General features: G+C 40.3%; 2 protein-coding genes and 1 non-coding gene across 3 annotated transcripts; 2 read left to right on the top strand and 1 right to left on the bottom strand.

Annotated features, from left to right (window-relative positions):
* The first annotated feature begins 820 nt into the window (after positions 1-820).
* On the top strand, positions 821-2,006 carry LOC141014310 (cytidine deaminase-like). The gene is made up of 5 exons (XM_073488048.1): positions 821-894; positions 1,041-1,209; positions 1,421-1,532; positions 1,697-1,754; positions 1,872-2,006. The coding sequence occupies exons 2-5, from the start codon at positions 1,062-1,064 to the stop codon at positions 2,004-2,006; spliced, it is 453 nt and encodes a 150-aa protein (XP_073344149.1). The 5' UTR covers positions 821-894; positions 1,041-1,061.
* A 746-nt stretch (positions 2,007-2,752) lies between these two features.
* On the bottom strand, positions 2,753-2,824 carry trnac-gca (transfer RNA cysteine (anticodon GCA)). The gene has a single exon. It is a non-coding gene; the product is annotated as a tRNA-Cys (tRNA).
* Positions 2,825-3,050: 226 nt separating this feature from the next.
* Positions 3,051-5,634, top strand: pomp (proteasome maturation protein). The gene is made up of 6 exons (XM_073488339.1): positions 3,051-3,105; positions 3,413-3,510; positions 4,670-4,730; positions 4,874-4,975; positions 5,104-5,197; positions 5,297-5,634. The coding sequence occupies exons 1-6, from the start codon at positions 3,103-3,105 to the stop codon at positions 5,362-5,364; spliced, it is 426 nt and encodes a 141-aa protein (XP_073344440.1). The 5' UTR covers positions 3,051-3,102; the 3' UTR covers positions 5,365-5,634.
* The last annotated feature ends 13,233 nt before the right edge of the window (positions 5,635-18,867 follow it).

Raw genomic sequence — 18,867 nt, 5'->3', positions numbered from 1 at the left:
TCTTCTTTTTCCAGATGTTCATTCACATCCATCCATGTTAGATCCACATGAGACTGCTGCTGCTGCTGCTGTGGCTGCTGGAGACAGTTAGTAAGAACAGAATAAAATCATTTATGTTAAAACCATCCCAGTGTGAATGGGCTGTGTGCTTTTCCAAAGTAGGGGACACGTTGTTCACTTACTCTCTGTCACCAGTTAAACAGGCTTCATTCAAATAAGTCTCATGTCGTCTTTGAGTGAGATGAACTTCTGTGACCCAAAGTCAAACAAATCTATAATCTAACTAATGAAATCGATATGACATTGGACCAGATCAAGCTGGTTATATCTGGAGACATCTGGCTGCAGCCACAGAGCTGATTTACATTTCAAACAGTTCCTCTGAATATCAGAGGGCGTCATTTGAATGTTCTGCCTATTTGTCAGCCAAATACATAGACTGGAGCAGAGGCGACAGTGTGCGCATTCAAAATGGATTTTCAAAAAAGGCTTGTGTCCTTAAATGTTGTAGGTAAAATAGATGTAAACGCTTCAGACATCTGTCACAGCGTGTACCCAATGTCTGCAGACTAAATTGCACTTAATGGCCGTGTCAGCACTTGGAACTGTTCACCCATTACAGGGAAGACACTTCAATTTAAATTTGAAATATCAGTTTAAAGTATGTTTATGTATATGTTTGACCTGGATTGGGGGGTCATTGTAGTCTAAATAAAATAAAGAAAAGAGATGAACTTGCTTCGAGGGAAATTTGAATCTTTTGCATGACTGTTAGCCAAATCTCTCATGCAAACGGACGGTAATGTTGAGGAAAGGAGCTACTTAAAGACGCGGGATCTCAACATAAAGCACAAAGAGACGACAGCTGACATCCCTCCTCTCACAGCCGCACAGGTCAGTGTAAGTTTATTAAATTATACCTGTCTTTGTCTCGAAACACATTTTTACTGCTCTACAATAACGTATCTATTTGATTGGAAGTTAATGCTTTTGCTTGTTTTCATGAGCAAACTGTACAGTGAGTGTGTGGATTTTTATAGGACTGAATCTAAGCAGCTGAAATGGCAAACCTGAAGACTGGAGACACAGCCGACTGGATCAAATCTCTTATTCAGGAGTCCCACAAGGCCAAAGAGTTCTCTTACTGCCCTTACAGTGAGCTCAGGGTAGGATCAGCCCTGCTAACAGAGGATGGGAAGATCTTCACAGGTACAACGTGATCTTTGGCCATTTTGAAATAGTGACAGAGACATTTACAGCAGGTATTTGCCATGTTTAAAAGTAAGAAATGTCACTTATGTGTGTAGGTTGTCGCTTTTTGTGGACAGATGTCTTGTTGATTTTGTGGATTCCAGCATAAAAAACAAAAATGTTGAAATCTGTAAAATGTGAAACACCTTGTGTCTTTGTTTCTTGACAGGTTGCAATGTTGAAAATGCATGCTTCTACCTCGGGCTGTGTGCAGAGAGGACTGCTATAAACAAGGCTGTTTCTGAAGGTCACAGGAAATTTAAGGCTATTGCTGTTTCCAGGTACTACAGAGGTGTTTTTGTTTTTATTTTTGTGATTGTGAAGTTTTACACTTGTCTGATTTTAATTCTTCTTTCACAAAGACATCTTTAACAAAGTGGCATGTATGTGACATTGGCTGCAGAGAGAGGGACCAGACTATAATTCATTTAATTTCTCTCTGCAGTGATCTTGAGGACCGGGTGATCCCTCCTTGTGGAGCCTGCCGACAGGTCATCAGAGAGGTAACGCAGCTCCAAACAATATTCAGCATCAAAAGCAATCATAACACTGACTTATTTTTATTTTATATCGGAGCAGATTCTTTTTCAATCTTTAAAATCTCACCGCTCCCCTCTCAGTTTGGAGATATACCTGTCTTCATGACCAAGGTGGATGGATCCTACACCATGATGACACTGGAGGAGCTGCTTCCGCTCTCATGGGGAGCCGAGTACCTGAAGAAACAGGAGACGGACTCTCTAAAGAGAAACTGATCGAGTTCATTATGACTGTCACATGTGGTCTTATTCATCAGTCTGCTTTTCCCCAGTTAGATTTTCACCCTTAGAACTATTATCCACCCCGTGTAAAATGTTTGTGACACCCACTTTTGAGCGTTAGAGCAGTGTATGTGAAAGTGTATGAACAGGAAACGGGATACAAGGATCTGATTGATTAATTTCACTCGAAACTTCTGCTTGTGTTTGCTTGACTTTTTATCTCAATCATGTATTTTAAGCTTGTGCCTTCAAAAGTTGTATCTGACACTATATTGGATTGTTCTACTCTTATAATAAACTGAATGTATCCCAACCTGATAAAAGTGGAAAATGTTTCTATTTCTTAATAAGAAATTTGTAACAACATTTACATGCTGTCAAATATGTGGGGGAATCACAGACCAGCCCAACTCACTCTAGTAAAACTGAATTGCCCGTGGTTATAGCAGTAATTAACCATGCTTTTAAAAAAATGTGCATATACACATATATGTATATGAGCTATATATATTTCTATATATAAAAATGTCACCATTTAAACATGTTTACAGCATGATTGTTGGTCATGATTCTATGTTTTAAAACAATGCAGTACTACTGTCGAGCATGCTTCCTGTATGAGACATTATACCAAAATCGTGGAGATTTGGACGTTAAAGCATTTAAAGACTTGCAAATATACATAGTACAACAATATGGTAGTTACCCTCATAAGCATTATGTGTTTCATGTGTAAAAAGAGGGGGAACCCGGATTTGAACCGGGGACCTCTTGATCTGCAGTCAAATGCTCTACCACTGAGCTATACCCCCATATGACAGAAAGACAGCAGGGCCCATTTATAAAGCCAAGTATAACCAGTGTTCACGTTATTGTTATGTGAAAAGGTAGTCGACGGTGTGATGTACACACCAAAGTGGTTAAAATCAAACCAACCACACATACAGTGAACGGCTGTGTGCCACAATGTCCTGTTTTTAAATAGTAAATGTCACACTTCACCGGCTTATCCCGGATGTGTCGTCATGAAAACGCGTCTCAACCGGATGTTGAAGTGCATCGAAAGGAAAGTGGAAGAAACGGAATCATAATGGTACGTTAGCGGTCTTATCTCCTTTATTAAAATTTATCCTGTCGTAACCACACTGTATAGCACGCCATTGTGGTCTGCATTTAAACGTATATTCATTTCACCTCCTGGCACATTTGTGTTTTGTCTTTGTGTCCTCGGAAATCCAGTAGTCGCGAATTTGATTAGTCACTCGAGCTAATGCTAGTTAGCGCTTAGCCATGATGCTCCTTAACTTGCTCGCAGAGGGTTGAAGAGGTGATTTGAACTCTCGGTGTCTAAGACGAAATTACTAGTGTGTTTTAATGTGTGTTGCTTGTGTTTGTTACAGGACACTCGAGGACTCCGCTCTCAGCTCAAAGACAGTGTACCTGTGGCAGGCTTATGTCCACACGGAGCTTATGGAGTGCAGGACTCTCTGCGTAGCGGGTGAGACACACGTAACATCAGCTGCTGTATCTTAATGCTGTTTGTTAAACTAATGAGATGTCTTACTCTGCTCTCACAGACAGACAGGTTTGTGTCTGGCTCAAACAAAAGCTTTAAGGTTTTTGTTTCCGTAAATTCACATATACACTTGTCCCAACATGATTTGATGAATATTTATATTTCACTGTCCGTTTCAGTGTTAAGCGGCTTGCCTCTGGTTTGGAGAATAAATTCAAGCTCAGAATTTAAATATTTACAATATTAATAAGTTGATAGTACAAAGTCAGAAGTATTTATTTTTCCCCATAACTGAATAAACAAGCTGTTCTCAGAGGAAAATAAGGTCCCCAGAACACTGTTTGAAGCTAGAAAGGTGGCAGGGTCCACCACATATAACCACAGTAAAACAGTATGAAACTGTGTTGTCCTTTAAGGTCAGTTTGTTTATTCCTTCCACAAAACTACATAGTGCTCCATTTTAACAAACATAGAATAATCAATCCATATAGAAAAAAAATACCATTGCTTCACTTGTTGGATTTATGCATCAGGAAATTCCAGGACAAAAAGCCCATAAATATGTTTAAGGTAATTCACAAGTCAACTACAAAATATCCTGCTTCTCAAATATCTTGGTTGATCTGTGTTTATATACTTATCTGACTCAATGTATTGTTCAGGCAATGCTATATACATAAACACTACATACAGTATACGTTGTGCAATGTTACAAATTCCTAATAACCTGGTCAATAATAAAAGCACTAGATATCTGGTTTGAGAGTGACTGTCTGCATAAGAGAGAGTAACATGTAGAAAGTATTTTAACAAGCACAATTAATTAGCCTGAACATTTACGTGTAATGACTCGATGTAGTTTGTGTGGCAGCTGTTTCTGTCAAGAGGAGCTGCCATAACAGTGTGTTTTAAGTCAGAGTTTCTCAAAGTGTTGCCCTCAGACACGCGTGCGTCATATTTTAATCATTCACACCCTATTTCAATACCTTCATTTAATAATCAAGTACTGTTTAATTTGACGCTCACAGAATTTGATGCTAAACGCATCAGGGAACCCCTGTTATAACTTTAATAGATTTTTACAAATGTACGTGATGCTCCTTTTCACCTGCTTGTTGCATTTCTTCTTTCGCCCACCCAGCTTTTCCAGTGTAAAGAATGAGCTCCTTCCAAGCCACTCGCTGGAGCTGTCAGAAAAAAATGTGAGTAATCTGAATCGTAAGAGATGACCCACGTTCAGCCATATTTGGTTGAAGCAGATCAGTAGCCCAGACTCAACTTATAGTATGTGAATATGTGGAAATAATTCTTTATGTCCCTGTTGTACCGTTTCTGTGGTTTGCAGTTCCAGCTGAACAAGGACAAGATGAATTTCTCTACTCTCAGAAACATTCAGGGTCTTCATGCTCCTCTCAAACTGCAGATGGAGTACAGGGCAGCTAGACAGGTAACTGCATGACTTTCTAACCCAAATCCCCACCCTTAATAACCATTCTCACCCTTTTCACTTGTGTTAATCTTCTTCAATTTTAAGTCGTTGTCATAACTCCTGATGTCTGTCCCTCCTCCTTCCAGATCCAGCGTCTGCCGTTCTTACAGAGTTCAAACCTGGCTCTGGACACTCTGCGAGGCAGCGACGAGGCCATCGGCTTTGAGGACATCCTCAACGGTGATACTTTAATCCCTTCACCTTTACACAGTCACAGACACAACTGTCTGAATGTGATATCTAACCGCCACACTGTGTCTGTGTCCTGTTACCTTGCAGATCCAGGCCAGAGTGAAATGATGGGCGAGCCACACATGATGGTGGAGTGCAAACTGGGACTGTTGTGAAAGAAGATGGACACACACGGGCACATCTACACATAGAGTTAGGATTATTATTTGTCTGCGTTGCATTTGTTTATTGGCTTAAAAACATAAATCATTAAATCAGGTTTGAAGTCAGATTTTTTTGGCAAAGAAAGGGGGATGGTGGGGCGGGGTTACCCTGTAAATGACATAGATCTGGAGAGTTAAAGGTTATTCAGGCGAGCATTCAGTGCTGCTTTTGTATGATTCCAGTCTGGTTGGTATTTCTAATAAACTTCACAACCTTCCTCATGATGTGTGTTCATTTGATGCATTATTTAATTGTACTTCTGCTCGTATTGTCATGTGTTAGGCATTAGAAAAACACGTTTAATGGCATCAAGAAGAGCCATCAAATTTGGTCATGGATAAAATACTGCTGTCACACTTTTAGGTGACAGGCTTAGAGCTATCAAAATAATGAAATGAACTGAAAATTAAATAATTATGTGGCATTATAGCAGAATGATTGATAAAGTCACAGCATTCTGTGTAATGTCTTTCTACAGCTAATGTTTGTCACAGTTTGGTGTTTTTTATGTGATAGCATTTCCACTGTTCGATGCCACTAATGCTTCACTGCAACATTCCAAGACTAGCAATTACAGGAGTTTGTTACACCACTAAGATCTATAGTAATAGATTATCATGCTTTGATAAGTTGCATCCATGAAAGGTATGAAATAAAGGTGACTCAGTTTTTGCACTACTGTAATATGGAGCTGCTTGAAAGCTGCCTACAATCATTCAGTCAATCAATCATTTGTTGTTGGTGATAAACTTGGTAAAACAAATACAGTGTTGGATCAGTGTATTTAAAATCAGAATCAGAATCAGCTTTATTGGCCAAGTATGTGAAACACAAACAAGGAATTTGACTTGGTTTTTTCTTCGCACACAATGTACATAGACATAGACATGAACATAAACAAACATAACAACATTCAACTAGAAGGAACAAGAACAACAAAGAACAGTGAGTTAAAAGGTGTTCAGAAGTCCGGACTATTATAAATATATAAATATATATTTAAGTATATTTATATTATATTATTTACAGTGTGGATATATGTTGTTCAATTATGTACAGGTAGAAATATATATATATATATATATACATATAAAGTGCAATTTGTACTGTGAATGTAAAGACTATGAGTGGATGGTTTTTGGAGTCAGGGGGGTCACTGACACTGGGTGACTGATCAAGTGTTCATCAGTGCGACGGCCTGGGGGAAGAAACTGTTCTTATGTCTGGTTGTTTTGGCGAACAGTGTTCTGTAGCGCCTGCCGGAGGGGAGAAGTTCGAACAGATTGTGTCCAGGGTGTGATGGGTCTGCAGAGATGTTTCCTGCCCGTTTCCTGACTCTGGATGAGTATAGGGCCTGGATGGTGGGCAGTTTAGCACCAATGATTTTTTCTGCAGACCTTATTGTCCGTGTCAGTCTTTTCCTGTCCTGTTTGGTGGCTGATCCAAACCAGACGGTGATGGAGGTGCAGAGAACAGACTGAACTATTGCTGTGTAGAACTGGATCAGCAGCTCCTGGGGCAGGTTGAACTTCCTGAGCTGACGCAGGAAGTACATCCTCTACTGGGCCTTTTTGATTATGGAGTCTATGTGGAGAGACCACTTTAGGTCCTGGGAGATGGAAGATCCCATAAACCTGAAGGTTTCCACAGCAGACACGGAGTTATTTAAAATGGTGATGGGGGACAGTATATGATGCTACTACGATCAAGTTTAAGTTGTACAGAGAATTAAATCTACATTGCATCACATATTGGCTACAAAGAGCTGGTTAGTATACTACATTAATCTCTGTAAACAAATAGCAGCATCAGAAGAAGTATGATTTATACTGTGACCATAATGCCATTTGAATGAAAACATTTTTTCAGTATCATTTTCATCCTAATCTGCTTTATATCATTAAAACGCAGGTAGAATGGTCAAAAGGTTGGTCAAGGTCGGCGGTGAGGGAGGGGAGAGAAGAAACGTAGAGGTTCTGTAACTCACTGTAGCAATCAATTGAAATCTCACCGCCATCGGACCAACCGAGGGGAGCAAGGGTTTCTTCTTGTATTTATAGCAGTGCGTCTGCATATGTCTCTAGGACAGGGTGGCACACTTGTAAACATGTCTACTTATAAACAAATGTGTATTGTTTAAACATTTATAAGTAATATTCATGGCAACACAACAGATCTGTTGCTGGCTATAAGCCTGAATTTGTCAAATTTAGAACATATCCTCGGCTGCAGAGCATGCTGGGAAAACACGTCACGCGGAAGTATTTACTTTTAAACAAAGCGTATCTACTAATTAGCAGCGAGTATTGGTATTTATAACACATTTTAACGAACACTTTGATCGAAACTGTGGTCTAAATGCAAAAAATAAGAAGAGCAGGCTCTGCTTGACGATAACAAAGCAATTCCGACGCTTACGGTGGCGACCAAAGAAGATTTGAGTGTCGAGAGAGAAATCCTTCTAACACATGTCGAGCTATTTTACGCATGCGCGACGGTCGAGTTTATACCGGAACTTGTTTTGCCCCATTCACTGTAAAGAATTAGTTACGACTGCTACTACAAACACATAAAACAAGAGCTCTAAAGCTACATTTATACATGGTCACTTTATAATTCCCTGCATTTTTAGAGGCTACATAAATAATTCATAGAAACATTTAAAGAAAAGTTGTTTTTATTAATTATTTTTAAAAAATTCTCACAAAATATCACAATAACTTTCTTCACCGACTTCATTATGTCCATTTGTTTTCATTTAATAAAGCTGGCAACCCCACATATTATGATAATGTAGCCTATTTTCCTGCTGCAACATGAGTCACTGGGATGTATCATCTTTCAAACAAGGAGGCAACTCAAAGTTACAATTTATCATTTACCTAATAAACATCTCTGCATTCTTTTATACAGCATTACATATGAATTTATTTGAATGGAGACATATGGATAAGAAACAAAGACCAAACAACAACAAAGCCTCATTTATTATATATATAATATACAATAATATAGAAATATTTTACCAAAGACACATGAGTCAAAGCAATTGGCTTTGTTTTTGACTTGGCTAATATTCATGGTGACCATATATCTATAGAAACGTCAATTTCAGCTGTATTTTAGCTGTGACCTTTTCCATAATGTTCACCATATGTTGCCTTTGTTTTATGTGTGGGATACTTTTTTTTAATTCCTATGATGTATAATTTTAGATTAGTGTTTACATTTATATCCAGGATAAAGTTCCATTATCATTTTAACATCCTCCAAGCACCCCTTCAGATTTGGGTCAGGTCATAATAGGTTAGAAGTCTCCTTGGTGGCTAAAACTCTCCGGTTATTATTTGTTTAGTTTACGACCAGACCAACAAGTTTCATCCCATTCTTCTCTTGTCTTCCCTTCAACCACAAGATGGCAGTATTAATCCACACAGGCTCCTCCTGCTCGTTGCTCATCCAGTTTCTGATCCAGCACACTACAGTACTTAACCAGGTCCTGTGTCGGTACCGGCTCTGCTCTGGACATTTTGTCCCGGTGCCTAAGGGGCCTCAGCTGATGTCACTGTTCATACATGGCTGGAGAGCAGCTTAGCCCGAGGCTGTTAGAGGCTCGCGATGCTGTCTTTGACAACAAATAACACTCCTTGTGGGTCAGCTCAGGGCAGCTGGTTGCCACAATACATACTGTAATACATCAGATCTGTTTGTCCAATCCCCTGTGACTTCAATATTGCATGTACTGTAACTGAGCAAATCCAGATCATATGCGGCTGAATGTAATGCCATGCCTGAAAGTGCACAACATGCATAATGCTTGAGTTAAAACAGCACGCTGGTGTATACCAAAGGAGAAAAAAATGTTTAACATCTTATATAAAACAGAAAACTTGAAGTCATTAACACCAGGGATGTTTTACAAACTAGCAATGCTGTGTTAATGAATACAGTTTACAGACTTCTACTGAGTAATTAGAAATAGTTCAGAGCATGTGGGGGAGGATGTCAACTGAGGCAATTCCTCTGAATGATTCATATGTTGTTGTTTCTCTGCTGAATGTAGGAAGACATTAAAGTAAAGAATGTGGATTTGATCGATTGTTGTTTATGCAAAGATCTTTACCACCCATGTGTTTCTCTCTACACCTACAGGATATGTACATAGAACATTCACAGTAAATATCCTCACAGGGACCATTAAAGAGCAATTTAACCTTCATTAGTGTGGGCTTTATATAAATCCTGAAAATTACTTTTTTCAAAAAAATCACACTTTATTTGCTGGAGATGGTGATTATTGTATTGCAGAAATGTACATAAACCCCCCACCCGACCTCGCCTCTGAGGGCATCTGCTCCTAACTGCTGGTCGAAGAAGGGATTCATCAAGTCGTTAAGTCATAAATAAAAGTTCTGTCGAGGGCTCCTTTATATCTCCATGGAAATAACTTTACCCTTTTAATGTACTCTGGTGTACTAGCGTAGTCAGCAGAGTACAAACGTACCACACTTTGTTATTCAGCATTTGGAGTGAGCCCAAAAGATCCTGTAATTATTTACTGTAAGACTGTAACACTGAACATAACTTTTTATGTGGCTGAACCATCTCGACGACTGTTGCATGTAGCACCATCATCAGGTCAAAGATTTTATTTTTTCCAATAGTTTGACCAAATATCTGCCAAACTAATGACGTTCTTATTAGACTTAGCGTTGACTTGAGTTTACTACTAATTAGCGATCCTTGCTCAAGCAGTGCTGCGTTGGTGTTATTCCTAGAACATCTTCAAATTAATAAATTCACTTGTTATTTTCCATGTCTTTACAGTTTTCTGTCACTGTTTGGTTATGTTTAGGGAACTAAAACACTTGGTAGGTCTAGGCAACATCAATTATTGGTTTAGTTTTGGCAACGAACAAAAAATACTTGGATAGTTTTAGGTAACAAATACTCGGTTAGGTATAGGTAATAAAAACACTTAGTAATTTAGGCAACAAAAAGGCAACAGGAGAGTCTTCATCGCCGTTCTTTGCTTTTCTTTCAATGAAATATACTTTATTTCTGATATAACTGATGCTATAGCAGCTATGCTAACCTCTTAAGGAGTCGTTAGGCCTACTGTCGCTGTCAAACAAAAGGCTGCTTCTCTCGCTGGTCATTAAATCTAAACCATCACAACTACACAGTCACTGCTGTGGTCACAAAAACACCGGCAGAGCTGCTGCGGATACACGGTGGGTGGTGCCTGCTCAGGCCTGTGAGAACTGACCAATTAAGAGCAGACTGGGCTTTTCAGGAGGGGGGCCTTAAAGTGACAGGCATTAAAACGGAGCATCCAGACATAGGGTGAATAGAGGTGCTGCAGCACTGGACAGTACGAGAAAGGTAATGTGTTTTTGAAGATTTAAACCTTGTTAACACGGACTGGTTAACACCCAAAATAATAGTATGAACTTAAAAATGACCACAATATGGGACCTTTAAACTAGGTTGGGTAGATTACCACCCTGGATTATGCATTTGACGTAAATAGTCACCAGCACCGGGGGAAAAAGACAAACAGGGCTGAAACCACAACACCAACAGTTTATATGATATCTGCCTACGACTGTGACTTGAAGACATTGCTAGTAAGTATTCACCCACCAACTCGTCAATCTCAGGACGGATCATGAGCATGAGATCCAAAACCCAGCGTGAGCGTGTTACTGGTACCACTAATCTGTCTCATCCCACAACATGACTGCTGTTGACAAAGATAAGACACAGTTCTGACGATGTTAAAGAGATATGTCTATTAGGAGTGATTTAGATTCGAGCGGGTTTGTTTCAGAGGCGAAAAATAAACCTCGCTTTGTTGTCTTTTGTTGAGAGATTTCCCACACACTGCCACTCTGATTTAGCTATTGTTCCAGGGCACTGTTCACTGAGCCGCGCTGCTATTTTTAAATCCCAGTTAGTAAACCAACACATTCTCTGCTTCACTTTCATTTCATTTCTCAGTGTATTGTTTCACAGGTGTCTCCTCACGACACCTGTGAAACAATACCCGGCGACCCAAAGCAAACTCCTCCACCTCTATCTCGCTCGGGCTGACATAACATGTGGTTTAATTTCCACTCCAGACTCAGGTCCTTGCCATCATGAGTGAGTGCGCGCGGCTGGCAGACACCGCGAGGATGTCACGCATTAGGCGGGACACCGACTTGTCTCGCTGAAGTGCTCCTTCTCCTTTAGCTGTGTGGTAATTGCTCCACAAATCACAATGACTGCCGGAGGAAGTGGAGAGACAGCGGGCCTCACCGCTGCTCACCATTGGGGAGTGGGTTGCCATGGCCACAGATCCACTTCAACTTGCCGAGAATGAGATCGAGTCTTAATTAATGCTAATGATCACAGCCACATCACTGCACATACTCTTCCTCATAGTATATCCAAACCCCTCCCTTGTGATCACATGTTGTCTAGTTTCACAAGTTCCCATGCAGAGGACTCTTGTGGACTTGAACCCACACTCTGCGCGCTACAGTCTTTAAATAGATGTTGATTGGAGCTGTTGCACTCAAATAGCTGCGTTCCTGCAGAGCCTCAGTGGGTGGTACATGCTATTCTCCTTGCTGGCTCTGTCAGCCTCTTTATTGACGGTCTGCGCCTCAGCAGCACCCACTGACAGGAAAACTGGAGGCTTTTTTCCTCCCCCTTTAGGGCAATTTGATGATATAAAAGCTGCTCGAGTCTTTTTACTCTTCTGAAACTCTCAAAATCGAGGCGTCAATAAGCAGAAAAGCACGAGTCATAGTGCAATGCTCGGTAATGAGAATGCTGTGTCAAGGCGTATATGATGCACACAGACAAAACAGACAACTGCCTGTCGTCTTTTCTTTGGGTTTTGACTGACGGTGCGCAGCCTAACATCAATTTGTTGTGGGCGGTAAACTCTCACTCCTTCTCTCTCTTCATCTCTCCCTCTTAGTGGGTGGTGGACGTGTCTCCATCAATCGCAGTGCAGTAACACAATTTGAACCTGCATCCCACACCTTGTAAAGGACAGGCCCCCCTCCCACTCTATCATCAAATGCCAGACACCCTCGCAGCCTCACCTTGGCGTCCACGCTGCCTCCGTCTGCCGCTGAAAACACTTTGGCCACATCTCACAGATGGATAAAATGTCGTGCTATCCGTCTCTCACCTGCACCTTCTTTTTTACTTTCTCCCTTTACCTTGTCGAATCCGTGTAAGTTCAACTCAGACAGGTCTCGTCTGGACTTGGCCAATAGTGGGTCAAGATCAGGTCAAAGCATTATTGAACACGCTGTCCTACAAAGAAACTACATTTTTGGTCAAAATTGAGTCAAGAGGGTTCCCTGACTTTTTGGCACCTGCAATAAATGAGCAGCCGTAACAATAGCTGGGTTTCCATCAACGTATTTTTATATGCTTTTTGAAGTATCACATTAGAAAAGTTGATGGTAACAGCAAAATAAAAAAAAGTGAAGTCAAGCTGAAGAAAAACTGGTTTTACAAACCTAACTCACATGACTGATCAGCTGTTTCCACTCCAAGAGAAGTAGAAGAAGCTGCTACACTGTGTCATGAAGGACAATCTGAAAAGGTGGATATATTGTTTTGAGCATCACAACCTCTGTGAAATGGCTCGTTTCACCGTCACATTTTGAGCCACTCAGTCCAATAAAATTTTGAGAGTCGAGAAGAGCCGCATGATTAAATTATTTTATCCCCATTCAAGTTAGCTAGGCGCTAAACCAGAAGTTAGCCGGCTCGGTCGACGGAAGTCCCAGGTGCGTTGCGCTCTTTGGGCCCCACAACATGCTGCTCTGTGGTCTGGTGGTACAGCAGCGGATACTTCTGTATCTTTTGCCAGACGGCAGCAGGGTGAACAGACTGTGGCTGGGTGGGTGTCATATTTTGGTATCCTTTGGGCTCTTTGCAGACATCTCACTTCAGTGATGTCACTGATGCTCTGTAGATGGGTACCAGTGATGGGCGACCTTCCTGTCCTATTAATAGCAGACAATGCATAACAGAGACAACATTAACAAACAAGACAGACCAGGACACTTGAGTAGGCTATTTGGTACAAACCAAATAGCATTAAACTGCATTTAATGCTTGAATTCTGTGAAAATCATGAAAAGACAGTGTAGTATCTGCATTATTTAGGTACCATGTGGTTGTATTATATTCTTTTGGATTAAAATACAAGTCTTTACTGCCTCTGTGGTACGTCTGTGCCTTTGTGAAGCAACAGCAAATAGCTCGTTATTTAAAAATGTAAACTAAAAGCTTATTTTTTTGTGAGCTTCCAAGACCAGACTCAACCACTGCAGTCTGCCACCTCACATCTTTTCATATAAAGTTTGACCCTTTTTCAAGCATAATGCAGTTTCTCTGTTGTGTCATACGGCATACAAACCATCTTCACTGCAAAAAAGCTTGTTTATTCATCATGACAGTTATTGCTCTGCTGTGTTTACTCTTTCAACACCAGAAAAAGGAGACTTGTGGATGTGGGCCACATGCAGAGGTGTCCTTTTAACAACACATACACACAGAAATTCATTTGGGGCAGAAGTGACTCCTGTGCTTTTTTAAAAACACGTCGCCTGACTGCAAGCCTTTCGAAAAGACACAGTTAGGAGATGAATAACTCAACATGAATCTCTCTGACACCGGAGGATGTTCCTATTCTCATCGAATGTTGTCTTTTTAATGAGATGGAAAAGAGAACTGCTTTGCCTAATGTTATGTGCTGATCCATCTTTATCAAGCACGACATCGAGAGCCACGGCGGCATCCTCCACGACTGAACTGCTGCCAATAAAACCAATCAGAGCGTGGAGAGACCCCCCTCCGGCGACCGAGCGATGGTGGGAGGAGGAGAGAAGACAGGAGGGAGAAAGAGAGAGGGAGCAGAAGCATGGAGGGGAGGCGGAGGGGTGAAACGAGGGAGCGGAGGAGGAATAAAAAGTCTTTAAGTCACACTCCATGATGCCTCTCAAGGACACAAGGAGAATCCCCCCGAGGCACAGCACTTGTTTGGAGAAACTTTTTGACTCGATTCTCTATACTACCCACCCCACATAAACGCGGCTCAGCGAATCACAATGAGGACTCGATAAGTCAAACAGAGAGGCGGAAAAAATATGTAGAAAAGACGCCAGGCCTTGATGTATTGTGTTGTGTTGGAGGTGTGTTCGATTTTGAGGAAGTTTAAAGGCTCACCAGGGAGCGTTTGTAGATTCTAATGTCTTTACATTTTAAAATTCAAGGCAGCGTTACTCTGATGTCTATGGATTTCCGAAGGCTGATAAAGTCTTTGAACGTGTCACTTCAATACTAAAGCCTCTTTGGCATTATTTACAACTCGTTAATGCAAATTTGACTTTACTTTATAACACGAAAAAAAAAACAGAACATTATACATATTATTTAGACCCCAACTCAAAGTCAAGACTACCACCGCTGCTTTTTATTTATTTATTTTTTATTCTTTTCTGGTTTTGCTGTTCTGATAACATATACAGACTGTACTATAAATCTATTTCAGGCTAAAACAGTGGATAAACTCTGGTTTGTTGTAGGTTTCCCAGTGACTTACCTTGAGCATCGAACTATGTTTCTGAAATCGTGGGTTCGACCTGGACCTGTACCCTGCTTTCTGTCCTTCAGATAGAGCTGGTGTCGCTCGCAAGGAAGAACTTTTATCACAGTCACATTTCAAGATTGTGCCATGACACAATATAAGACGTGACACCTCACTATCCTAAAAAAAAAACACTGTCTGGTTTGTCAACATGTGATTTCTGGGTAATTAAGTTTTTCAGTTTTACCCAATTGCCTCTGGCTTTAGAGTCCAATTTGGACGAGACTGGTAACTGAGCCCATCCTGAACTCGACAGGCGTTGTTTTGTACGTCTGACTCTGACGTGGGTAATGTAAGCTGAAGCACTCAGTTGTTGCCATGGATACAGATGCCTGTTTACCCATTACAGACATGTACTGAGCAGTTTACCATGAAAATGCATTGTTCTATGCACATAGATATAAAATTAAAAAATACAAACATATATTTTATATCTATGATATGACCAAACTGGACATCATTTCTTAATCTTTTGTTGTCGGGTCCAAACAGGTCCTGGTCGGGTATCTTGCTTCCACTGCGTAAAATTCATCAATGCTAGTTCCATTTTCCAGCTGGGATTAAATGTCAGGTACAGGTCTGATCCAGTCAGGTCTGGAAGCTGAGGCAGTATCATAATAGAGCTCAAACATGGAGGCTAATTTGTCCTCATTATAGATGATTACTTGATGTAAAATGTAGAGTATATACTATATAAACCAGTTTTCTTTTGCGCATAAAGCCGGACAGAAACCTGCTGCTGAAGCTGCATCTGTACTGAACAAAGCTGGTATTATGATGTGATTTTCCTCTCAGAACTGTCAGTGTTTTAGCCTCTAGTCTCGTATGCATTACCCGAGATGCTGTATTTCAATGCTGCATCCAGTGAGCTGTCCTCATTTGACAAATTTAATATACCAAGGCAACAAAGCACAGCTCTGAAGAGCTGCCAACACACTGTCACAACATCATATCCTGTCTCACACATGAAAACATGTTTTTCTTTGAAGCAGCTACAAGGAGCTTTAACTTTGTGTTGAGTATGGCGCCCCCTGTGGACAGCAAAGGTATTGAAAACACTGCCTTGTAAAGATCTTGATCTGGCTAGCTTGTGCGATTGTTTTGGAAGCGAGTGAACGAAAGGTGCAACATATTTTAAGTAATATTTTCCTTTTTAAAGCAACATTATCCAAGATCCAAGATCCAAGATCTGTAAAAATATGTCAGGCGTTATGTAGGTGCTAACTACAAACAAAACTCATTACATCATAACAATGTTACATGTTGAAAACTTGTATGTTGAAGTAAACTTGTATGTAACATTGTGATCCTACCCTCTCACTGAAGATACATAGTGCAGAAACAAGTGATAGGGGGGCGGAGTGGCTGAGACAGAGACACCATTCACACTATTACAAGACACTGTACCATCAAAATGTCATTTTAAGGTAAAAAAGGTTTTGGAGTACTACTACATATGTGAAAAAGTAGTCCAGAGCTGCATGATAAATTGCCTCCAGTGATGTCACTCAGTGGCTAAGTTGCATTGTGGGTAATGTAGGCAGCAGGTTTTAAATAGGAAAAAAGAATATCTGGGGGAAATAGTGATACCTCTGGTTCTGTTGTATATAATTGTATATATCCTCATAGTTGGACATTATGATGAAAGTACTTGTTTTTCCTCTCACAAAAGATCCAGTTATTACTGTTTTATTAGTTATTCCATCTGCTGAAGCGCCTCGCAGTTGCTGTGTCATCAGAACATTTCTGCATGTGGCTCCTTCACTGCTCTTATTTTCACAGAGAAAAAATAAGATGAGGCGAGATCGTTGCCCACAGAGACTGTGTGCTGCTCTGAGTTTAATTGTGGTTTGCCTGTAAGATTGCTAAACACCTATTTGATTAGTATGTGCAACTGCATGCTGTGAGCTCAAGTGATGATTAATCAGTATATGATTACCAGAAGATTGCAGTACACTCATAACATGAGTCACCTTTAACTGCAGTAATTCCTGCTCATATACCATAGATAGTTTATATGAATATGGTTATCTAATTGCCTTGCTCAGCCATTGATACATTAGATCACAATTGCCACTGGAGGAATAAATCTCAAATATGTTCCTTGTCAGTTCACATAGATATGCAATTAAAAATCAAGAAGATGTGAAATTATTCTTTTTAATATCTTTCGGAACATCTAAATGTAATCAATAGACTTTTTTAATGTAGAAACTAGGAGGAAGGTTGAGCATTCTGCATTTTGTAATTTATGTTACTTTGGGGTGTTCTGGCTGAATTAAATTACAAAATCTATTAGTGTCACGTCTAAACTTAAAGGTGCACTATGTAGTTTTGGGGAAGGGATTTAAATCAGAAGAGAAAGATCTTTATTGACGGATTTTATCTGTTTAAACAAACTGAATAAACAAACTGACCTTAAAGGACAAAACAATTTCATTCTGTTTTACTTTTTTTATATTTCTAAATGCCACACTTTAAGGTGTAGTCAAAAATCTGCCGTCATAGGGCAAAACACGATGATCTTTCGTGGGCATAACGTTGTAGACTTTCAGACCATTTTCCACAAAAAGCGTTGCACTTGTTTGTAGTTTTCGACTTTTCAACTGAAGGAGTGCATGAGTGATTCGGCGCTCACCTGGGGTCATGGCTGCAGAATAATCTTGTGTTTATGTCATATCGCATTTACCATTTTGTCCAGTTTCACACATGTTAACAGTATCATGTCAACATTCAAGTTTACAACTGGGGAAACTGATTTTATCAGACTTGGTGGTCAATGTAAGTTTTAGTTCCCTTTAAAGGCAAAGGTGCAATATGTAAGATTTGGCCAGCTGTCTAATTCACATTCCAAACACCAGAGTAACTGCTAACTGCTGGTAAGCTAGTTAGCTTGTTTGGCTGTGCATGTAGTGGTACGGACTGAGAGCTCAGAGCACCAGGGCAGTGTTAGTGTTGACACTGATGGCACAGGAGATTAGGACTGGACGGGCCGAGGCTAGCTGGTTAGCATGCTAGCTTGTGTAGATATCTCTGCAACACAAAACAAAGATGTTATGACGTTAAAATGGCTATTTTTTTTACATTCTGTTGATAATAATTTTAGTTTCTGACAGTCTGACATATTGCACCGGCCTCAATGTGTTATGTAAAACTTTTTGAAACTTCATTGTATGTGAATATATTTTCCTTACTTTCCCCGAAAAGGCGAACAAATATGTCTGTCTCACAACAGAGCAAGTTTGTCATTCAGGCTCAATCAAACTTAAGTTTAACAGATAAAGAGCTGTGCTGTCGATGCACAGTCACGCTCACATGAACTCTGCAATTATACAACTGTACTGAGTCGTCCAAAGACTGGTCAGTTGACCACCTACATGTGTCTGCTTGTGTTCTTATGATGATGATAATAAGTCTTAAGTGTGTGTGGGAGTGAGTTTACATAAGGCATCTGTTGCATACTGCAGAGTCATTCACGCGCCTGTGTGTGTGTGTGTTTCTTTAACTGGGCCTATCAGGAGGTTGTTGGCAGCTCGGGTGAACAGCTCAGCTCTGAGTGTATGGACACTTCATAGATTATAGACTGATTAACACTGATATAAGCTTCAGCTCCTTTATTAAAAAGAGCACATGCCAAAGGAGAAAGTGCTAAAATGAGCCGCACTTTCCCTAATTTCATTGATTGCCATTAATATGTGGATATTACTCCGAGACAGAGCTGTTGGAGGTGAATTCATGACTGTAAATTGTATTAAAAAGTGATCAGTCAGCTTCTGTGTCACACCCTGCA

Source organism: Pagrus major, chromosome 19 (genome assembly GCF_040436345.1).
Source record: "Pagrus major chromosome 19, Pma_NU_1.0".
NCBI classification, from domain to species: domain Eukaryota; kingdom Metazoa; phylum Chordata; class Actinopteri; order Spariformes; family Sparidae; genus Pagrus; species Pagrus major.
The sequence above is the reverse complement of the archived record's forward strand: the minus strand, read 5'-3'. Positions and strand labels throughout refer to the sequence as shown.